This window comes from Apodemus sylvaticus, chromosome 19, assembly GCF_947179515.1.
Source record: "Apodemus sylvaticus chromosome 19, mApoSyl1.1, whole genome shotgun sequence".
NCBI lineage: Eukaryota > Metazoa > Chordata > Mammalia > Rodentia > Muridae > Apodemus > Apodemus sylvaticus.
The window spans coordinates 129,137-153,368 of NC_067490.1; the positions used below are offsets into that span (position 1 = coordinate 129,137).

The 24,232-nt window shown below is 38.1% G+C and overlaps 1 protein-coding gene across 1 annotated transcript; it reads left to right on the plus strand.

The window, feature by feature from the left end:
* The first annotated feature begins 11,328 nt into the window (after positions 1-11,328).
* Positions 11,329-12,282, plus strand: LOC127669939 (olfactory receptor 2G3-like). Its single transcript, XM_052164196.1, has one exon. It carries the CDS (start codon positions 11,329-11,331, stop codon positions 12,280-12,282), a length of 954 nt encoding a protein of 317 aa, XP_052020156.1.
* Positions 12,283-24,232: the final 11,950 nt, after the last annotated feature.

Sequence of the window (24,232 nt, forward strand, 5' to 3'; positions counted from 1 at the left end):
TTAATGCATCTAATGAGATGATCATATGGTTTTTTCTTTGAGTTTGTTTATGTAGTGGATAGCATTGATGGATTTCCTTATATTGAACCATCCATGCATCCCTGGGATGAAGCCTAATTGATAATGTTGGATGATCGTTTTGATGTGTTCTTGGATTCGGTTGGCAAGAATTTTATTAACTATTTTTGCATCAATATTCATAAGAGAAATTGGCCTGAAGTTCTCTTTTGTTGTTGGATCTTTGTGTGGTTTTGGTATCAGGGTAATTGTGGCTTCATAGAACAAGTTGGGCAGAGTTCCTTCTGTTTCTATTTTGTGGAATAGTTTGAAGAGTATTGGTGTTAAGTCTTCTATGAAAGTCTGATAGAATTCTGCACTGAAGCCATCTGGTCCCGTGCTTTTTTTGGTTGGGAGACTTTCTACGACCCTTTTTATTTCTTCAGGTGTTATGGGACTGTTTAGTTGATCTATTTGATCCTGATTTAGTTTTGGTGTCAGATATCTGTCTAGAAAACTGTCCATTTCCTCCAGATTCTCCAATTATGTTGAGTATAGGCTTTTGTAGTAGGATCTAATGATTTTTTGAATTTCCTCAGTTTCTGTTGTTATATCTCCCTTTTCATTTCTAAGTTTGTTAATCTGGATACTGTCTCTGTGCCCTTTGGTTAGTCTGGCTAAGGGTTTATCTATCTTGTTGATTTTCTCAAAGAACCAGCTCCTGGTTTTGTTGATTCTTTGTATGGTTCTCTTTGTTTCTACATGATTGATTTCAGCCCTGAGGTTGATGATTTCCTGCCTTCTACTCCTCCTGGGTGAAATAGCTTCTTTTTGTTCCAGGGCTTTCAGGTATGTTGTTAAGCTGTTAGTGTATGTTCAGTTTCCACGTGTATGTGGGTTTTCTGTTGTTTTTGTTGCTATTGAAGACCACTTTTACTCCATAGTGATCTGATAGGAGGCATGGGATTAGTTCAATCTTCTTATATTTGTTGAGGTTTGTCTTGTGACAATAAAGTAGAGCAAGTGATCACACGGGGGAGATTGTTAAAGTTAAAATGTTAATTTAAACAACAATGCATGGTAACAGCATTTGTTCACACTATGTTTCTTCATTTGGTCACTTATAAAGAGGTCTGAGAAAAAAAACTGTGTTCCCCATGAGGTTCTGCAGTGAGAATTAAGTTAATTTTCCAAATCACTTATGTTGACCAGGTGCTGAAGGCTTATCAGCTACATAGGACATGAACATGTGTGTATGTCTACCCATAAGCACTTTAGGTTTACCTTTGTGTACACTCTAATTTGGGAAGTTTCATACCATAATCCATAATCTTTGTTCCTATTCATTAATTGATCACAAGATTATTTTCCTACTGAGAATAGTAGAAAACAAGCAAACAAACAAAAAACATACATAATTTTCTAACCTAGGGGGATATCGTTGTATATAATAGCTTATTGGATTTGTTAGATTAGACATACACCCATTTAGGAACACGTTCTAAAGATACAAGGCTAGGAAACACAGGACTAACTTAAGTTCTGACAACTATGACCTCTCAATGGACTCTATTCTTGTAAAAATTTGCTAAAACACTGACAATTTTGTTGTGATGCATTTTATACTTATATAGTCCACTGTACTATCTTATGAGAAAACAAAACAAAACCCCAAATAAATAATGCCTCCCCAAAAGCCAACACAGAAATGGCTATTTTTTAATCTGAAATATTTTTTTAACCACCTTGTCTTTCATTAGTAACTTCTGTATTTGTGTAGGTAGCTCTTTAGTTTGAGAGTGTGGTGTTGCCTCTCTCAGTTAAATTTCCAGAAACTCAGGTTGAATGAAGCCCAGAATGTTATATTTTCATTTCAATTTGTGTAATAAGAATGATTTGCTCAGAAAGAGTATCAAGATTCTTGAGAAACAAGTGTCAGAACACTGTGGTGTATAAATTCCTTCTGCCTCTCATTTCTTATATTTTCTTGACCTAATTTTGGGTTCACTATTTTTTTTTTGAAAACACGTCATGTCCTCCCCATCTTTCTAGTTGAGCACTTTGAACTGTTTTCTTACCAATAGTCAGCTCTATCTTATACATAAACCTTCAGTGTTATAAGTCAAGTGTGCGCTAATCACTGCTAAGATTGTGAAGGTTCATACCACCAGCTGTGTTTTTGTGACAACAGTATATATGCAAGAGATGATCCATGACATGAGAGGACCTTGAAATCTTACTGCCTTGCCTTTGCATGATACCTCACATAGCCTAGATCTCACTCTACATATCTCTCTGTTTTGTGAATGGGGTAGAAAAAACCCACAGTTTTCCCCTGGTGTCAAAACAAATGTTCATTGGTGGGCTCAGTGCCTTACCTTTTAAGGCTGCCATACACTGTTAGAAATGTTTCTGAAACACTGCAGTGTCAGTATATAGAAACGCTCTGGAAGTATTCATCTTTACTATTATATGGTGACTATTTCTAAAATTCTATAACGTCACACACAACTTGTTTACATTGCTCAGGAAAAGATTATTAGAAGACTCACCCCTGATTTCCTAGTTTCCTTATATCACTCACCTAGTAATACTTATGCATCTGAGTGACACTTTAGCTTGATACATTAGAGACCGAAGGATCACTTGACTAGATTACAATGTACTGCATAACCTGAGAATGTCAGTAGTAAGTGAATTCTGATTTACTATGAAAAAGGCGATTAACACAACACAGCTGTTTTCTGAGAGGGATGATGGAGTCTGCATAAACTTTAATAGTCTTCAAAGAATTAATTAATTAGAATAACAAGAATGTAAAAATGTTTTGAGTATCTGATATCCTTTTATATACTTCAATTCACTTTTCTCAGGCCTATTCTTGATAAATTAACTGTGGTGCGTACCTTAAATCACAGTATGTGAAAAGATGATTGGTAGTTTCTATTCCTGGGTTTCTGTTCATACTCTCCTTACAACATACATGGAACACACACCGTTCCCATCTTCTTCTCTATATTGCATTGAAAATGTTTTGTTATAGTCAGATAACATGTCTGGTTTTAAGATTGTGTGTCTCAGGAGATAGCACTATGTCCTTTAAGGCAATGTCCAATCTCTCTCTGTCTCTCTCTCTCTCTCTCTCTCTCTCTCTCTCTCTCTCTCTCTCTCACTCTCACTCTCTCTCTCTCATACACACACACACACACACACACACACACACACACACACACACTTACTTCACTATTCCCATTTGTGGGAAGCCATTAGAGACCCTCTCTTTGGCTGACAGTGCAAAGGTCCTGAGTAAAACAAAGGAGAGCCTCTCTGGTAATTGCGGTGGAAGGAAGTCCTTAGATAACTGCGGCAGGCTCTAGCCTGTGCAAACACCTGTTGTCTCCACCTGAGGACCCTTATCTCTTCCTGCTGAAACTGCTAAGATTGCCCTTCCTTCCTTTGTCCTTGCCTTGAGGCACATCCCTCCTGAAAGCCTTAAAACCTGTGTACCCCAGAACATTAAACGAGGCTTTGACATAACCCAGACTGACATGTCTTTCTTGGTGCTTGGCCTCCTTCTCTCCCCCCACCCCTTTTGACCCTCATGTAGCACCTCTTTGGGACCCTGGAATAACTGACCACTGAACGGTTTACACCCATTATGTGCATTTCCCCCTTTCCTGGAAAACAATGAGCTATATACATATTATACTAAAATTCTTATGTCTTCTGAGTCCTTTTTCTCTTACTCTCCCCAGGAGACTCACAATCTCTTCTCACTGGTGAGTTTCAGAAGGCTTCTCATTGCCCTCCTGAGAGTCCTTATGGACAGGACAATATCTCTGTGTAGAGGAGCAGAATTCTGCAACAGCCCTTTCTCCTCAGAAATAGTTCTATTACAGAACATCTGAATCATTCCATTTACAAGGGTGTATCACCATAAGCTAATCATTTTACTACTGAATCAAAATGCCACACTGATGACAAGGATCCAACATATGGTCTCCTGGAGAATCATTAATACAAACCACAGCACTTGTTCATGCCTAGGCACTCTGAGTTTCAAGTCAAGGTGATGAATACTAAATTCTTTTTTTATTTGATATATTTTTATTTACATTTCAAATGATTTCCGCTTTTCTGGCCCCCCACTCCCCGAAAGTTCCATAAGCCCTCTTCCCTCCCACTTTTCTCCCATCCACCCCTTCCCACTTCCCTGTTCTGGTTTTGTCCTATACTGCTATACTGAGTCTTTCAAGAACCAGGGGCCACTCCTCCATTCTTCTTGTACATTATCTGATGTATGGATTATGTTTTGGGTATTCCAATTTTCTAGGCTAATAATATCTGCTTATTAGTGAGTTTGAATATTATATTCTTATCTTGTTAGTGATAGCTGAGTAAAGTTTTCATTTATATTAGGTGCATATACTCCCTTTTTCTTTTTCTTCCCCTGCCCGTGCCTTGACCTATATAAACTAGCCCTGCCATTTAAGTTCATAAGCTGTCCTCTGATACAGTCTTCTGGCATTTTTATACCAACCATACCCAGCACCACCAGAGACCTTGATCCCCAGGTCCTCTGACCACCCTGAGATCACTGATGCACAACAGCAATCCTGGGTAAGGAGCCACAACACACTCATTTGTTCAAGGATTATATTTCATGAGCACTGATTTAGTATACTTAACTATTTTAGGGAAATTTATACTTTGCGTTTCTACATTAAACAGTTTTGATATCGTTTGTTTTAGGACATTATGCATATTATGACATAAGGAAAATGTTACCATAAAAGAATAAAATTAATTTATTTTATTATATCATGTAATAGTATAATCAAACTAGAAATTAGTAGAAGGAGAGTACAGAAACTACAAAACCACTTGGAATCCAACAAGAAACTTTTGAAAGAGTAGTCAAACATTGAAAGGATCAGGAAGTAATTTGAAAGTTCCTAGAATTAAATTCAAATGAACACATAACTTTCACAAGTTTTAACAAACATAGAAATTCACTCCTGAGAGAAAATTTTGAGATGGACCTTGCATAGGAAGAATTGATTTTGAATCAATCATGAGACTTCTGTTAGGCAGACAGGGAAGTGCTCCCCACCATGGCCTTAACTGAGAATATCTAAGAGTGAGTAGTATCTGAAATTCATCAAGTCTTGTGATGAAAAGGTCTAACTTAAATTGTTTGAGGCAGCCAAGGCTGAGAGAGTCCCTCCTGGAGCTCAAATTCTACTTCAGCAGTAAGCAGATGTAATTTTTCTGTGGCTTCCTCAAGGCCATCAGTGTTTGAAGCATCCTGTTTTGACGTGATAGCTATCCAGTTGGTTGCATGGCATAAAGTCTTTGTCTTAGTTAAGTTCCTGTGCTAAAATCAAACACTAGGACCATCAGCAGCTTAAAGAAGAGGTAATTCCACCCATAAAGTAAAGAGTCTTCCCACATCAATTAATCAAGAAAATAAACAACAAATTTGCCCATAATCTGGTAGACTCATTTTCTCCATAGAGGAAACCTCTTCCCAAATACCTATAGCTTAGGTCAAGTTGACATAAAACAAGCTAGGATAGGTTTTCACTCAGCGAAGCCAAGGGCATCAGGAGCTTATCTAAAAGCTATCATTCAATAAGTCAAAAATTCCCAGTTTAATCTTACAACTTTTAGTCAGTATATAATCCAAGCAAGTCAGGGAAGGAACTTAGAAAAAGAATCCGCAAGTAAAAATCGATGCAGGGTCCATGGAGGACTGCTGCTTACTGGCTTAATCATGGTTTGCTCAATCTGTACCTAGGACAACCAGTAAAGAGGTAATTCCACCCATAAAGTAAAGAGTCTTCCCACATCAATTAATCAAGAAAATAAACAACAAATTTGCCCATAATCTGGTAGACTCATTTTCTCCATAGAGGAAACCTCTTCCCAAATACCTATAGCTTATGTCAAGTTGACATAAAACAAGCTAGGATAGGTTTTCACTCAGCGAAGCCAAGGGCATCAGGAGCTTATCTAAAAGCTATCATTCAATAAGTCAAAAATTCCCAGTACCTAATAGCTTATTTAAAAGCATTTTTTTTTGTGGGCTGGAGAGATGGCATAGTGATTAACTAACAGCTCTTCCAGAGGTCCTGAGTTCAATTCTCAGAAACAGCATGGTGGCTCACAACCATCTGTAATGGGATCTGGTGCCCTCTTCTGATGTGTATGAGGGATAGCTACAGTGTACTCATACATAAAATGAATGAATGAATAAATAAATCTTTAAATAAAAAAAGCATTTTTGCATTAAAGACTTACTACTAACTTGGAGCCTATATAAAACTAATCTAATGATGTTTCAACCCTGATCTCGAGGCATAAAGAGAGGTACATCTCTTAAATATCTCAACATGACAGTTTTTTATTGTGAAATTGTCATTACCTATATATTTTCAGTTTGTTTTTAAAGATGACCCTGAATGAAATTAGCTTTCTTTTTCAGATCTTCTGAAAGTTATCACTGAGAGAATTATCTGTGTTCATGTCTGTGTTCTTCATGAAACTCACGCTGTTTGTGTGTTTATTAGCTGTGGTTTATGGCTGATGTCAAGAAGTTTTTGCTCTCTCTATTCCTAAATTGCATGTTTCTGTAATGAAGTCCCCCTGCATTTGCTTTAATATAAGTTATTAAGACATATTACTCAAGAAAAGACTTTTAGGAAAATGAATTGGAAGAAAGTAGTCCCAAACAACTTAGCCTGTGTGTTTTGCTTTATGAATATGAAAGAAGTATCAATGAACTTTGAGAACTTTTATATGTGAGGCCTCTTCAACTAATTGACTACAGTATCTTTTATAATATTTGAAGAATGTAGATCACATTGTCAGAATACCTACTCTTATTTCTCTCCAATAGACTCCACATATGAAAATCTATCCCTGTGACAACAGTTGTTACATACATTTACCTATATTCAGGTTAGAGGATCTTGAAATTATGTTCTGATTATATAGAGACTACAAAATATGTCAATGAAGGCAATTCCAGGAGAATCATTAGATCTTTAGTCTTGCTCAAAGTGAGAAATTTATTCTCATTTTCACAATCCTTGTCCAGAATGTGACTTGACAGTCTGGAATTTTCTCATATTAAAGACCTACCTGTGCAGCAGCAGTGATTACAATGCAGCTTCCCAGTAGATTTTGCTCTTGGTCACTCATGCCTGGTGATAATTGTTCCATTGGGAATTTAGGGATCTCCAGGTCCCAGTTTGGGCTGATATCATTTCCAACCACAGTGACACACTTCAGTATCCCCTGGCTCTGGGCAAAGCACTCACATCTGATATTTGGCCTTGAATTCTAAGATTCATTTTCATAATCTGTTATTTCTGGAACTCATTATTTTCTCAGCCTAGGGAAATAATTGAAAGGATGAGCAGACAAAAATTTCAGAAGTGAGGAAATAATAGCCATACATTTTTCTTTTTCTCATTTCTCTGTATTATAACCTCTCTAGCTAAGAAAACAATATTATATTTATCAACTGTCAAGTCTTCATTATTTATATGATTCAGTTAATATTCACATGTCTTATATCATGCTAAACATTTAAAGTGTTTTGAATGATATAGTAAAATAAATTTCAGTATAAAATTGGATTTAAAATAATTCATATTTTATAGTTACCTTAAAATTGAAGAACAAATACTCAAAGCTAAGAAAAAAAAGCAAAGTTGGATAATCAAAAAGAGACCACTTTTATATTTGGAAGGATTTCCCTATGACTTAGCTTTCTTAAATTCTTTCCAATTTTTCAGTTTTCTGAAGAACTAAAAATGTGAAGTTCTTTCTGATATAGCAATAGTGTTGGATATACGTGTGGTACTGTGGAGACAGCCTGTGCTTCTCTTCATTAATGGACAGGTATGGAAACTATTTATGTTCCCTTGACTTTGAATCATTTTGGCTTTGAAAAATATAGAGAATTAAAAACATGATTTTCATATTAAATACTTATCCCTTCAATATGACTGAATTAAAATATTCATGTTTTAAACTTTCTTAACAATGTTGAGTTAAATAAATACATTTGAACAGGATGACTGTAACTGAGGAAAAACTTGAAAATACAATATATAGTAGTATTTGCCCTAACATGTCTGGGAAATTATATTTTCCAGCATTATACTATTAAAATATGGTTTCACACAGTTCCTAAGTATATTCAAGTATCTTGACTAAACAATATGGAGAGCACAAGGTTAGGGAATGAACACATTTTTTCCATAAATATGTATGAATGGCATAGAAAATCCAGGGATGGATTTCATATTTGGATTCTGTTTTAAAGAAATAATAGTAGTAATTTTGATAGTGTTACCCACATTCTTCAATTTTTATAAATTGAACTGAAAATTTCAATTTGTAAGTTTAGTTTCTTCAGTAAATGTGAATATATTACCATATATATGTTGGCTTTAAATTAGATGGTTTAAGAAACATTAGTTTACCATGCTGCATATTTAAAAGATACTTTAAACATTTGCTAGTTGAGAGAGGAAAGTAGGGAGAATAATAATTTTGTAATATAGTAAAGACATCAACTTATTAGAGTACATTCATGCCTATTCTGTTGTTTAAAAATAGTCATTCATTTTAGATAATAAGAAATAGATTTTAAAAGATTATACTCACTAAGCATTTTCCTTTTCTTTTAGGACATGTGGCCTGCTCTGTGAAATGGGCTCATGTGCAAATTTACATGGTTACAAACAAAGCAACTGAGGTTTCAGGAGGTATGCTCAGTGTCTGACAGTGCTGCTTGGAAGATGTTCATCTGGAAATAGGACTGACATGTGGATAGAAGTTGGCAGGTATAACTGAAACAGTGTTAGGAAGAGACACAGGATGAGTAAAGAAGTTAAAACTGGATTTGATAAAAAGTAATAGAAGTGGGATATCATTCTGAAAACAGAAAGGAAGACAAAAATTGTGAAGAACCTTGAATTAAATGATAGTGTGTGAAGCTGGTATTTTTTAGAAATAACTTTACATTGATCAATGTCCTATTTTAATATTAATATTTTTTTTTTGGCCATAAGAAGTCAAGTAGTGCTGGGCGGTGGTGGCGCACGCCTGTAATCCCAGCACTTTGGGAGACAGAGGCAGGGGGATTTTTGTGTTCCAGGCCAGCCTGGTCTACAGAGTGAGTTCCAAGACAGCCAGGACTACACAGAGAAACCCTGTCTCGACAAAACCAAATCCAAAAAAAAAAAAAAAAAAAAAAAAAAAAAAAAAAAAAAAAAAAACCAGAAAAAAAAAAAAAAAAGAAGTCAAGTAGTAAAGAGTTATAGCCAAAAAATAAATGATAACCTATAAGGCTTCCTATCTAGGATAGTCATAAAAAGTCTTGATAAAAAATAAAATAAAATAAGAAATTAAGGGTTTTGCTTGAGATGCAACATACACTTCTATGAAAGTGGCACCATGCAACACAGTTCCACGTGCAATGAATATGCAAAAATATAATCTAAACAAAGTAAGAATTCCATTACATTTATATTTTCTATTGTTTGTATATTATGAAGTTACAATAATAAAGAAAATAGCTTAAAAAGTACATGTTCAAAGGGAGAGCAATTGAGATGAAAAGTTGAGTCATAGATACTGTATCATAAAATACACAAGCCTGAAATAAATTTACAAGTCTCTAAAATGATTCAAACTAGCAAGAGTAGTCTACATTAACTGTTAAAACATTCCAGACTGCCTTATAAGAAAAAATATAAGAACAATTCTGATAGAAAAACAATCCATGCATGATATCCAACAGTTAAGTCATTATGGTTGTAAACTTTGTTCTTAGAATGGTGTTTTTTTTTAATGTATTGAATATCATCTTCATTTACATTGCCAATGGTAAAACCTTTCCCGTTTTCCCTCTCCCCAAAGACCCCCAACCCCTCTTCCCACCCCCTGCCTCCATGTATATGCCCCTGCACCCGACCCACTCCCCCACTACCCTCCCTCGATTTCCCTTTGTTGGGCATCTATTGAGTCTTCACCTGACCAAGGACCACTCCTCCTACTGATGTCTGACAAGGCATTCCTCTGCCACATTTTTGGCTGGAACCATGTGTACCCCTTGGTTGATGTTTTAGTCCCTGGGAGTCCTGGGGTGTCTAGGTGGCTGAATTCGTTCTCCCCATGGAGCTGTAAAACCCTTCTTCTCCTCTGGACCACCCTCCAGCTCCTCCATTGGCGACCCCACACCCAGACAAAGTGTTGACTGCTAGCTTCTGCCTCTGTATTTGTAAGGCTCTGGCAGGGCCACACCAGAGACAACCATGGCATGCTCTTTTTGGATCATGGTGTTTTTAAATATACATTAAAAGGAAAGAAATCGAATAGCTTACAAATACTCATTTAAAGTAGAGAAGGATAGTGTCATGTCTTTTATTTATTTATTTTCTCCCAAATGCATCTTTGTTACTTTTCCTAGGGACACAATTGAATACCTACCAAGACCTTGTTTATATCTTTGCAATCTCTCTTTTTACCTTTTGCTGATAGTCTTAGAAGTTAAGGAAGAAAAAAGGCAAGTTTCCTGAAAGAACAATTGAGACACCTTAGAAGAACTGGGCAATCATTGATTGTTGAGTGTTTTCTAAATGATCTGTTTTATAGCTCTGAGCCTTTCTGGAACATTTTTTTCTTTATTTTTTTAGATTGTAATATAATTACATCATTTCCCCATTCCCTTTCCTTACTCCATATCCTACAATATACTTCTCTTGCTCTCTTTCCAAACCATGGCCTTTCTTCATTAATTGTTACATATATACATACATTTAAGAATGTGTGTGTGTGTGTGTGTGTGTGTGGTGTATCCTGTTAAGTCTGTATAATGTTACTGCTATGTGTTTTTAGGACTGACCATTTGGAATTGCTTAACCAATTGGTGTTCACTTCCCTGGGTAAGACAATTTCTCTCACTCTCATTCTTTTGTCGTTTGTAGTTCTATGTGTAGCTCTGTACCTTTAATAGTTCTCAGTGTACTCTGTATTCTTTGACTTTCCTCCTGGAAATCAGTCTCTCTCTCTCTCTCTCTCTCTCTCTCTCTCTCTCTCTCTCTCTCTCTCTCTCTCTCTCTCTCTCCCTCTCCTTTTCCCTCTCCCTCTCCCTCTTTTATGCCCCACTCCTGCTTCTCTCCTCTATAGAATATATCCCATCTTGCACTTTTAGAGGCCATGTCTCTCATGAGGTTTTCTGATCCCATTTACATTCCTCTTTATCTAACAGATATTTCTGCACCTTTCACGCTCCTTTTTGTGAGTAGAGTGATGACAATTAACAAGAGCTCAGGTGGTGATTTCATCCTGGTGGGCTTCTCTGATCAGCCACAACTTGAGAAGATTCTCTTCGTGGTGGTGCTGATCTCCTACCTCCTGACACTGGTAGGCAACACTGTGATCATCCTCGTTTCCTGTTTGGATTCTGCGCTCCAAACGCCCATGTACTATTTCCTTACCAACCTCTCTTTCGTTGATATCTGCTTTTCAACCAGCATTGTTCCTCAGCTGCTGTGGAACCTCCATGGCCCAGCCAAGACAATTACTGCCACAGGCTGCGCTATTCAGCTTTATGTGTCTCTGGCTCTGGGGTCCACTGAATGTGTCCTCCTCGCAGTTATGGCATTTGATCGCTATGCTGCTGTTTGCCGACCACTTCACTATGCTACAGCTATGCACCCACGGCTCTGCCAGTCTCTTGCAGGTGTGGCATGGTTGAGTGGAGTGGGCAACACACTGATTCAGGGCACCATCACCCTCCGCCTGCCTCGCTGTGGGAACCACAGGATTTATCACTTCATCTGTGAAGTTCCTGCCATGATCAAGTTGGCCTGTGTAGACATTCATGCCAATGAAGTGCAGCTATTCATGGCTTCCTTGGTGTTACTCCTCCTTCCCCTGACACTCATCTTGGTGTCATATGGATACATTGCGCAAGCATTGATGAGGTTAAGGGCAGCTCTAACCTGGGGTAAAGCTCTTGGAACCTGTGGATCCCATCTGCTGGTAGTAGTACTATTTTATGGCACAAGCACTGCTGTCTATATTCATCCTAACAGTTCCTATGCACAGAATCAGGGGAAGTTTATCACCCTTTTGTATACCGTGGTTATTCCTACTCTAAACCCCCTCATTTACACTTTGAGAAACAAAGATGTAAAGGGAGCATTGAAGAGGCTGGTAAGCAAAGATTTCAGCACTGGAAAGAAAATTCTTTCAAGGTAGACATATAGTTCTCTCTGTCCTCACAATGATGAAGGTACTCATCCAGATCAATTATCCAGGGTCTCCATGAGACACATGCTCCAGATCTAAACTCACAGGCCTCTCTGGAATGCTACAGCAAGAAAACCATTCCCCTAATTATCACAGTCAGAGATGTCCCATATAGACTTGATAATCAGATTATTTAATAAACTGAACACATTTGCTGTTGTCAAAGACTCCTGCAATTCTTTCCTTTTAAGTGGTCACTCTTTTATTAGGAATCCTGGTTCTTATTAGATGAAGTATGTCTACTGGTTTATTTCTTTTGTATAAAGATAAGTGTGTTCACAGCTAGCTAGAAGTCTTTGTTATTCTTTACTGGTATGTTTCTGTGAAACCAGCGAAATATGGCATCCTATATCCTTGGACCAATATCCTCTGGAAATGCTCTAGTCAAAAATACATGCCTGGGTTCTCCCTCACTGGTCTGCTCCAGTGGGTCTTATAATGGAGTTTTATTGATTTTTTACACCTGGTGCTTTTGCTAAGTGAGCTTTTCACTAAAATTTCAAGTTTCTTTAAGTATTTTATTGGATGATAATTTCTGAGCTTTGATTTCTGTATTCAGAATATTAGGTAATTTTTATCATATGATCTTAGAAATCCAATTAATTCCAGGCAAAACCAGACATGATATTTGAGCCTAATCCATTTGTAGTGTTGTGTGTGTGTGTGTGTGTGTGTGTGTGTGTGTGTGTGTGTGTGTGTGTGTGTAATAGATATATGGGCGTACATGTCATGTGCCTGTAATGTTCAGATACCAAAGATACCAATTTCAAGTATTTTTCTTTGTTAGTCTCCACCTTAATTGTTGATACAGGGTCCACAGAAGTTCACAGAACTATGAAGAAGTTCTGTGGGTTCACAGAACCCACAGAAGTATGAAAGTTTTGCCTTTCATACTCTTAGTGTTGGAATTATATCTAAATGTTAGATTGCCCAGTCTTTCACGGGTATTGTGGGTCCAAACTTTACTCCTTGCACCTGAACAAGTACACTAATCACTGAACCATTTATATAGCATATAATTTTATTAATTCTAGAGCCTCTTGCAAATTAGAAATTTGTTAGCTGAAAAATTAATTTTTTAAAATTCAGGAATCAACACTTACCCTCAAAGTTTTTTTAAAATCAAATCTTTTCCCTATTCATACTATTAGTTGATTTTTTTTTTTTTTACAATTTATACTTAGTTGTCAACTATTACATGACAAAATATTAGCAGGGAAAGGTGGTATATCCTTTACTCTCAAGAGTTGTTTGGCTGAGGCAGAAAGTCATTGTGAGTTAAATGATAGCCTAGATTGCTAGATTGCAGAGTGATATTGTGCTAACAAAAAAAAAAAAAAAAAAAAAAAAAAAAAAAAAAAAAAAAAAGGTAAATGGGTGGTCAGTTGTCCATTTAGTTTCCCTTTAGTCAATTGTCAATGCTAATATGAAAAGGTCCTTTCAAATTTATTTTTGTTTCTTTATTTCTGTTATCACTTGCTCTCTTTAACCATGTTCTCTCTTCTCTTCTCTTCTCTTCTCTTCTCTTCTCTTCTCTTCTCTTCTCTTCTCTTCCCTTCCCTTCCCTTCCCTTCCCTTCCCTTCCCTTCCCTTCCCTTCCCTTCCCTTCCCTTCCCTTCCCTTCCCTTCCCTTCTCTTCCCTTCCCTCCCCTCCCCTTCCCTTCCCTTTCCTACCCTCCCCTTCTCTCCCCTCCCCTTCCCTTTCCTACCCTCCCCTTCTCTCCTCTCCTCTCCTCTCTTCTCTTCTCCTCTCCTCTCCTCCTCTCCTCTCTCCTCCTCTGTCCTCCCTTCCTCTCTCTAATCCCCTCCACTCCCATCCCCTGCCCTCCTTCCTCCTCTTTCTCTTTCTTTCTTGAGACAGGGTCTTACTTTGTACTTACCATATTTTTTTAACTCAATATTTTCTTATTGGGTCCTGACTCCTAAGTAATATATATTTTTTTGGAGTTTATAGACTCTCATTTGTCACTTAAATTTTCAGGTATATTTATACCTGTTGTATATTTTCACATCTGCAAGGAACTACAGTTTCCTCAGTGACATAGATTTAGAAGCCAAGGAGAAATGTACCCACAGGTATGTCTGACTAGGGTTTAACTGGTAACTTAGACTGCAGCAGCCCAATGCAAACATGTGCATAGTGATGAGGTCCCATGAGTCTGAGGAAATGGAAGCATTCCTTGTGGAAGAATGATGACAGTGAATACTGGCAACCTACAGTCTGTCCATGCTTGTTCATTTTATACTTTTAATACTTATAGGACAAGTAGAAAAATACAGCCTGTCATAAGTATATTTCATACCTTCCAAAGTTCAGAGTCAAATAAAAAATTGGAGCATCAGAAGGTCTCAAAATACTTTAAAACTATTATCTAATACAAATGCTATTCTGTTGAGATATTAGAAATACTAAATCACACAAAATGGAGTCAAAAATTACAAATCAGTAAAAATTTCTCTTCTTGTTATTTGAAATTATAGTGAAAGTGCCAAAATTTGACTACATTTTCAATTGCTTTTAGGTCTCCATCAGCTGTTGAGGTCATCCTCAGGATGCAGAGATTAATGTAGTAGAAATCTGTTTGAAATTCATGCTAGAAAGTTCTAATTTCATAATGACCAATGAAAGGAGAATGCAGTCTCATGTACTGTATATACATACACGCAAGTCCACATACCGATCTCAAGGCTCTTCAGAAAGATGGAAGTATCAGAATAGGCTGCAACAGATAAGCCTCTGTCTCTAATTTTAAAGTAATCTTCAAATAAAATTTTAGATTAGTCAATTTGAGCTGTTTCAGCTTAAAACTGTAAATACTTTGAAGCCCAATGTGAATACATAGTAATATGTTCATTAAAGTGCAAAAGTGCTTGCCCTGAGAAGCATCTTGTGCAGACAGTTAGGAACATTATGTGACTATCCTCTGGAGTGACCAATCTAGTAACAGAATGAAACCATTCACATACAGTTGTAACGTAATATTTTCTGCCCCGGCCTGCGGGGGGTTTCGACAGGGGACCCTAGAAGAGAGGGCAGAGAAATAGAGACAGGAGACGCGAAGAAGAAGGCCAAGACCAACTTGTTCAAGGACCCCCAAAACTGTATTTTCTCAGGCAACTTATACAAGCAGGGAAGAAGTAAGGCAAGTGGGATTTTCCATGTAACCCAGGCATTCTGCCAAGGGGAATCTCTGGCAGCTGTAAGATGTTTTCTTCTTCTGGGAGGGCACAGTGACCATTGACCACCCGATCTCTCCAAGGTCTGTAGCTGAGGAGAAGTCAAAACCTAAGCCTATCTTTAAAATGGACTCTAAACATAAAATATGATCAGTTTGGCTCCTGGCAATTTTCTTTATCATTTATGAGTTTTGTTTAATATATAGATCTTCAGTGTTATAAAGATCCCGTAAACTCTGGTAGTCTTTAAAAAATTAGAAATATTCGTTGGTGGACTTGATTCCTTATCTCTCTCTCTCTCTTTCTCTCTCTCTCTCTCTCTCTCTCTCTCTCTCTCTCTCTCTCTCTCTCTCTCTCTCTCTCTCTGCCTAAATTTTTTTCTTCAGTGACCTAAAGGAAAGTATGATACACTGTTAATTCTGTTTCTGAAACACAGCAGTGTCTGTGTGCAAAAATTCTCAGGAAATACTCATCATCACCACCATGTAGTCACTATTTCTAAAATTCTATACATGGATAGAAGATTGATTGGGAAAAGATTATCAGGAGGCTCACCTCTACCTTTCCAGTTTTCCCACAATTACTCATCACAGAACCATTTGTCACCAACTAAATAACATGTTAGCTCAACACAATAGAAATTGTTGGATTACTTAAGTAGATTGAGGTGCACTGTGTAATGAGGGTTTCCACATATCAGCATTGTGATGTGTTGATTTCCCATGGACTTAGGCTCTTTTCTGACAAAGAAGCTATGATTCTGAGTTGACCATTACATTCCTCTGAGATGGAGATGTTAAATAAAATAACAGCAAGAATTCAAAAGTGTTTTGAGTATCAATTGTTCATTTTTACACTTTAGTTCACTTTCTCTAAGTCCAGTATTGACAACCTAGCTGTGGCACATACCTTCAATCTCAGCACAAGATGGGAGAAGAATTACTTCTTTTGCTTCTGGTTAGCCAACTTCGGGCTTTCTCTGTGCCCTCTCCTTACCACGTTCTCATTATCATTTTTAAGTCTGTGCATTAAAAAAACCTTTGTTATAGTAAAGAATCACATCTGAGGTCAGGAGGTTTGTGTATCCCAGGAGAGAACACTATGTCCTTTGAGGCAATAATTCAGCATCATACACACACACACACACACACACACACACACACACACACACACACACACACAGGAGATGAAAGACGATAGATACAGGAAGGTAAATAAATAGATAGATGATAGGTAGGTAAATAGATGATGATGATAGTTGATAGGTGACAGATAGATGATAGATAGATAGATGATAGATAGATGATAGATAGATAGATGATAGATAGATGATAGATAGATAGATAGATAGATAGATAGAAATAGACATATACAAGTTATAGTATTCACACAATGATATATTTGAGATTTCTACATTGTTGAAAACAATGTTTATAAATATATTTTACTGCTATCTGCTGTGCTCAGAGATCTGATTCTCTCACTCTCCCCAGGAGACTTTGGAGTTTTTTCTTACTGAAGAGTGTCAGAAGGCAGCCTGAATCTCCTCTTGAGAGTCAAACTGGACATCCCTGTTGGAGTTTGCAGACAAATGCTAAATTGGATGGAAAAGAAGTAAATGTAATTGGTGAACAAATGAGAAATAAATGAAATGAATGATGTCATTTAATAATAAGTGCTCCTGTATGCTCTGCTCATCCTGTGTTATGAAATGAAATGTGGTATTATAATTTATTATTTGGTCATTGGAAAATATTAATATAAATTATTAAAGTTTTCAATTTTCCAAGCATTATCTAAAATAGTCAGGAAAACAAAATAATTAGCTTTCATGTCATATTCTTTTGATGAAACTAATATTTGTTCTGCTTATTATATATTATTTAGGTTAATAAATTTGACACCTTCCTAGTCATATGTGATATTGACTATGTCTCTAATTATTTTTATCAAAAGTAGGTCCAATAAAAAAAGAGATAAAAGTTGTGTTAATGTAGAAGATATGAGTAAGGCACTGAATGCTTATTACAAAGAAAGACCAATAGCTGAATATCTAAGGTTTTAATTATGTAAAATAGGAATGATAGGGAGAATAATTGAGTCTCTTGAGTGGGATATTCTCTTTGTCATCAGGCTCTGCAGTGACTAAGCACAGTACCATCTACAACAGCCCACATACATTCTATCTCAGCATTAGAGAGAGTTTATATATTTTTGTATATAGTTTTCTGAATTAAAACATAATTGCTTTAAATTAATTTTAACGTAGATATTAGCAGTTATTATTCTGAGAATGAGATATGTAGCCAAGGGGATTTCCATTAGTTTTACAGGGGAGGTTAAACAATAAGGTTATTTTTTTCTCCTTCATAGATCCTTGCTTCTTAAAATGACAGAATAAGAACTAACACATAAAGTGTAATAACTCCATTTAGTTTGAGAACATATTTTGGCGTCTCTTGTATCGAGGTGCATCCATAACTAATTCTGGCCAATAGGATGAAAAGTACAATTAGTTAAATTTGTTGATTGATTGTCTGTCTCATTTCCTATGCTACTGGAGTTTTTTGTTTTGTAAAACCTTATTTATGGTGAACAATCCTACAAATCTATTCATACAAAATCATAAGCTAGGGAGCCTGAGAAAAGGCTCAGGAGGGCAAGCTGCAGAAGGTGTGCATTCTTCTCTAGTACCCAAATTCACCTCTAGGAAATCTGTTGCTTCTGGACTCTAGGCACCCATATTTAGTTGCAAATAATTCGTATTCTCTCTCTCTGTCTCTCTGTCTCTGTCTCTCTGTCTGTCCCTCTCCCTCTCCCTCTCCTCACCCCCCTCTCTCTGTCTGTCTGTCTCTCTGTCTCTGTCTCTCTATCTCTGTCTCTCTGTCTCTCTCTCTCTCTGTCTTTATCCCTGCCCCACCACCCAATTTCATTAACTTAAAAGCAAGATCATAAGCCGACTCAGAGGTGGTTGTACACACCTTTAATCTTAGAATTTGGAGAGCCAAAGATAAAACATTAAATCAGGAGTTCAAGGCCAGCCTCACCTATGTAAGATGTTATAGTAATCATATTATGATGTACATGGTAATGGACACCTTTAATTCCAGCAATGGGCAGACAGAAGGAGGTGGACTTCTGTGAGTTAAAGGCAGGCCTAATCTACAGATCGAGTTCCAGGACAGCCAAGACTACACAGAGAAACTCTTATCTCCAAAAATTAAAAAAGAAAAAAAAGTCTGTGGAGATTTTGATGGGAATTGCATGGACCCTATAATTTAATTTAAAGATTCCTGTGCAACCTTCTCAATGTGTATTTGTTAATGGAGTCCACTCAGCTTCCCTTGAATCCATGGATAAAAGACACACACAGAAATTCATTTTCAACTTACCTTCTTGGTATAATTGCTGGACACTACTATCTCCCACCTGGAAAAACATGTCCTTATTATTACTCTTAGCTCTACACCTCCCACCTGCCCTAAAATTTAGTGGCCAGTCCCATTTGGCCCCTGACCACCATCTATAGGAGTAGCCTATGTGATCATTCCATTTTGACATCTCACATGACTCCTTAACCCTTCCTCATCAGAAGCCTGGTGAAACTCTGTCTCTCTTTCCTTGCATCTCCATTTTACTCCAGGGACCACCTTCTGCCCAGCAATTGTCCTTAGCAATTGTCTCATGGCTTTCTTTACTGACAGATCAAGAACCAACTGGAGAACAGGATGTTACCATCAGCAATGGCCCTACAGAGTCTTATTCAGAAAGTCTTCATCTGTACCATATGCCCTACTTTCTCTTCTAGTAGTATCAGGGTATCTGGTTGAGGTCTTTGGCCTTCTGAAACTATGTTTTGTGCAGCATAAAAGATAAGGATTGAATTCCACTTTTTTTTCTGCAGTATAAAGTCCAGTTTCTCCAATACCATTTGTTAAAGATGCTGTCTTTTCAGTGCACATATACTTTGCATCTTTGTAAATTAATCAAGTGGCTATAAGAGCATGGGCTTATAGCTGAGTCTTCAGTTCTATTCCATTTTTATCTGTCTGGTTTTGTGCCAGTATCATGTTGCTTTTATTACTATAGCTCTGTAGTGTAATATGAAATGGGTTACGATGATATTTTGGTTTTTTAAAGGGATTGCTTTGGCTAAACTCAGTCTTTTGTATCTCTATAAAAACTTTTGGATTTTTTTCTGTCTATGAGCAATGACATTGGGATTTTGATTATAGTTGCATTGGATTTATAGATTGCTATTGTAAGGTGGCTATTTTCACAATATTGGTTCTTTGATTCCACGAGCATTGAAAGCCTTCCACCTTCTACTGTCTTCTTTAATTTAATTTAATTTCTTACTTTAGAGCCTTAAATGTTTTTATTGTACAGGATTTTTATTTTGTTGATTAGGTTTATTTCCACATTTTTTTACGGGTGATTGTGCGTGGGATTGTTTTCCTGGCTTCTCTTTCAGTCTATTTTTCATTAGTATATAAATAGGCTATTGTTTTTTTTTTTTTTATGTTATTTTTGTGTTCTGAAATTTTGCTGAAAGCATTGAAATTCTTCTGTGATCCTGATATATGTGGCTACTACATGTTCCAGGTAAAATATGTTTCTTGCTTTTTGGAGCTGACTCTTAGGAATGGGGATGGGCTGGGTGGGTGGGGGGAGGGCCCACAAGAAGGAAAAAAGCATGCTATTCCCCTAGGATAAACTCAGTCCCCTAGGAACAGGGACAGAGTATGACAGGATGTTGCATTATGTTGCTGCCTGCAGCTACTGTGAACTGGTTCCTGGAAGAGAAGCTGAGGGATGGGGCAAAAAGAATGAGGGCCAGGATGATAGTTTACCAATTGAGTCTGAAACTTTAATAAATGTCAGTCAATATATAGCTTGGGGAAAAAGCCTCCCTCCAGACTCTGGGCTGAGTTTCAGGGAAGTTCTTGGCTCCACTGCTCAGGCAGCTGGGTGGGTCACATGCTTAATTCAGGAATTCATAGACCTGGAGGAACAATGAACTTCACCTTCACTCTGAGCACTTCACCCTGAATAGCACAGAAATCCCTGCTCAACAAAGACTGGGAGAAGAAGTTCACCTTGACCAATGTCAAGTTCACTCTGAGCATTCTACCCTAGGATAAAAATTCCTGCTGTAACCTACTTCCCTATTATGCCCTAATGTAAGATTCCTGCCCGAAGCCCTTGTCCTTGCCAATGTCAAGTTCCTACCATGTGGCATGATACCCCATTATGGCTCTATACAACAGAGGCCAAAACAGGTAGTCTGCTACAGAGCTGGGAATGAGATAGGTGATTGGCTACGGAGAAGAGGAGGGAGTGTGAACATCTGAACCTCACCTACCTGCTTCACTGGCCTATTTGCTTCACAGCCAGTATAGGTAGGCATATTTTCCAGAAAAATCTAGATGAAGTTGGGTCTGGGATAAGAGAGTGAGTATGGAGGAAGGTTAAGAAGATCATCTGTATGGTGCGCTGGAGATGGGGTCAGAATGGAGGTGATCTGCTACAGAGATAGGAGTGAGACTGGGGAATTGGATTTCATGGAAAGGAGGGAGCCTTGAAGATCCACAATTAAAGTATCTTCTTCCCAGGCAGGAGTAACCTACAGGATCCCAGAGAATACTTGATGATGTTGGAGGCTGGGTGGAATGAGTTGGGAAAGGGAAAATTGGAAGTCTACATGATCTTTTTGAGTTAGGTGTCCCCCAATGAAATCCCTGCCTGATGAGGTCACTCAGAAAAATCAGAGTAATAAAGGGGAGTTGGAGGAACATCATCGCCTGTTAAGACTTTCATGAAGACAAGAGGAACAGCCACTACTCAGGCCTTGGTTCCTTTCTACTTTCTCACTGGTATTGCAGGGGCCATATTAGATCTAATGCTCTGTACATCAGATCAGGCCTCTGAGGAATTGTAGGAGCCTGTGGTGCTCCTCTCTCCAATCCATTTTTTCTTTACAAGGTTGACTTCTACATCCCTGACAATAATCTGCATCTAACCTACCTGTTTCCCTGGCCTGAGTTGCCCCATGGGTTCTTGAATATTAATATTTTAAGCACTATTTTCAAAACTAATAGAGGCTATATGAGTCCTCCATATCAAGCTGAGCTATCCTGAGCAGCTTCTATTGTAAGACCAGAAAAAAAACAAACCCGAGGTTGCCCCAGCACCCCATTCCTCACCCATATCACTCACGAGAAATGGTCTCGATGCAATAAGCAAGAGGATTTTTATTCCAGAGGCTCTGGGGTCCACAGTCATACACGCACAGAGGTAGAGGACTGTGAGACCCCATGCAACTGAAGTCAGAGGTATTTAAAGCGGAAAAATCACAAGGCAAGGGGTGGAGGACAAAAATGACAAGGCAAGGGGTGGAGAACAAATCATACAAGGAACTGGGGAAGTACAGAATGAGGAAGTCAGGCAATAGTTTATGCCTTAAGGAAGGTTAGAGATTATCTGGAGCAAATATCCTTGGGGCATTGTATAGTTAAACATTGGGCCTGTCACAGGGTCGGCTATCTTTCCCAAGCTGAAAGCAGTAAAACAAGTTACTCTGTGCTGGGCTAGTTGCTTAGGGGTCTAAAAACATTGAATTGGCGTCTCTCACTATCCCAGGAGGACCTCCATTCTTTTGCCACCTCCCCCACTACCTTCATCAGACCCACTGAAGTATAGAAGTTAGCTTCCTTTCCCCACCCATCTTCCCTGCTTGTTGAGTCCTCTGAGCATGCCAAGCTGCCTTCAGCAGACAGATAACCCAGGTAGACCTCCTTTCTCCTGCCAATTCTCTGCACAATTTCATCACATCTGCAGCTCCTGAACCATACAAACCTACAGATACAGAATCATACAGACCTGTAGATCTGGAATGATAAAGCCCAAGGATACCCATCAGAGGCATGCTATACCAGGACCATCAAGGTTAATCCCCCCCCCCTCCTAGTACCTACTACAACAGGAACATCCAGGACCCAAGGCATCCAGATGGCTAAAGGTCCATGAAAGAACACAAGCAACAAAGCCAGGTACAGAAGGTAAACAAGAAGAAAGGCACAGGAAAGGATGCTTGACACGCACTTAGAAGGGGGAATAAAAAGGTCATAAGAGGAAGATTGAGGAAAAAACTCGGTGAGAGAGGGATACAGTGGTGAATTGGGGAATCAGGTGTAGGGAGAGAGAGGAGGGATGACCAGATATCTGGGAGAATGAATGGAAATCTGCAACTGACAGGAGTGGAAAGGTAGGAGGTCTCTCCAGGAATAGACAAGACCTGGGATAAGGAAGGTACTCCCAGAATTGAGGGGGGTGTCCTGAACTATGATTCACCATATTGAAGATATGGGACACCTCCTGTAGCCAGGCAGAAACCCCAGTGGAGCCATAGGGACAGCAACACACCCATATTAATTGTGACCAAAATTTATCCTGTCTTCAAGAAATGCTAGCATGGGGGATATAGCAGAGACTGAGTGAATGGCCAACCAATAACTAGACCAATTGGAGACTCATCACATTGGCAAACACCAATCCCTGACACTATTCATGATACTCTGCTATGCTTGCAGACAGAAGTCTAGCATGGCTGTCTTCTGAGAGGTTCTGCCCAGCACCTGACTCAGACACATACAGACACCCACAGACAAACAGTGGATGGAGCTTGGAGACTCTTATGGAAAAACAGGAACAAGGATTGCAGCATGCAAGGGCATAGGAACTCCATAGGAAGACCAACAGTGTCATCTAACCTGGACCCTTGATACTCTCAGAGACTGAACCACCAACCAACGAACATTGATGGGCTGGACCTAGGCCTCCCTGCACATAAGGAACTGATGTGTTGCTTGGTATTCATGTGGATCCTGAGCAACAGGAGCAGGGACTATCCCAAAAGCTGTTGCCTGCAGGTGGGATGTATTTTTATAGCTCTGCTGCCTTTTCTGACCTCAGTGGGAGATTTGCCTAGCCTCACAGAGACTTGAAGTGCCAGGGCTGGGGATTCCCTGGGAGAACCTAACCAACTTAGAGAAGAAGGGAGGTGGGATTGGGGGAAGAATTGTGGGAGGGGGTCAATGAGTGGGATGTAAAGTGAATATGTAAAATAATAATAAGAAGAAAGATTAAAAGTCTGAAAAACTGCCATAGAAACTCTTGAAAATATTTCTTATGCTATATTTAATATTTTAAAGCACATCATGTCAAATCTGAGTAGTTCAGGGTATTGTAGTATTTGTATATATATATATATATGTATATATATATATATATCACAAAAGAATTCAGAGAGTTGGGTATGTGGCATTATTTAATAAAAATACAAATATTACTAAAATAAGACCCTTTATACAGTTACTATGGAATAAAGAGTGATATGTGATATGTCTTAATAAAGGTCCATAATCATAGGTACACCAGGCCTTGAATTTGCATGACCTCTGAAAAATAACTTGGCTGTTTAGATTGATATCCTAGACTTAAACATAATGGAAAATCACTCTACAGTATTGTATTCTTTACTTGAATTCCTTAGTATTTGATTTCATTTCAGAATTAGCATTAGAAGATAGAGCTTAGTTGAGAGATACCTTCAAAATTACAAAGAGACTTGACATAAGGAAGATAGAAGAATGTACCAGTTTTTACTTGTTTAATCTGGCTCTTTGCATGTTCTTATTAGCTGCAGCTTTGCAAGGTTTTG

What these genes read in the sequence shown, in the direction of transcription:
- LOC127669939 (XM_052164196.1), top strand. Translation starts at nt 11,329, where the DNA reads ATGACAATTAACAAGAGCTCAGGTGGTGATTTCATCCTGGTGGGCTTC.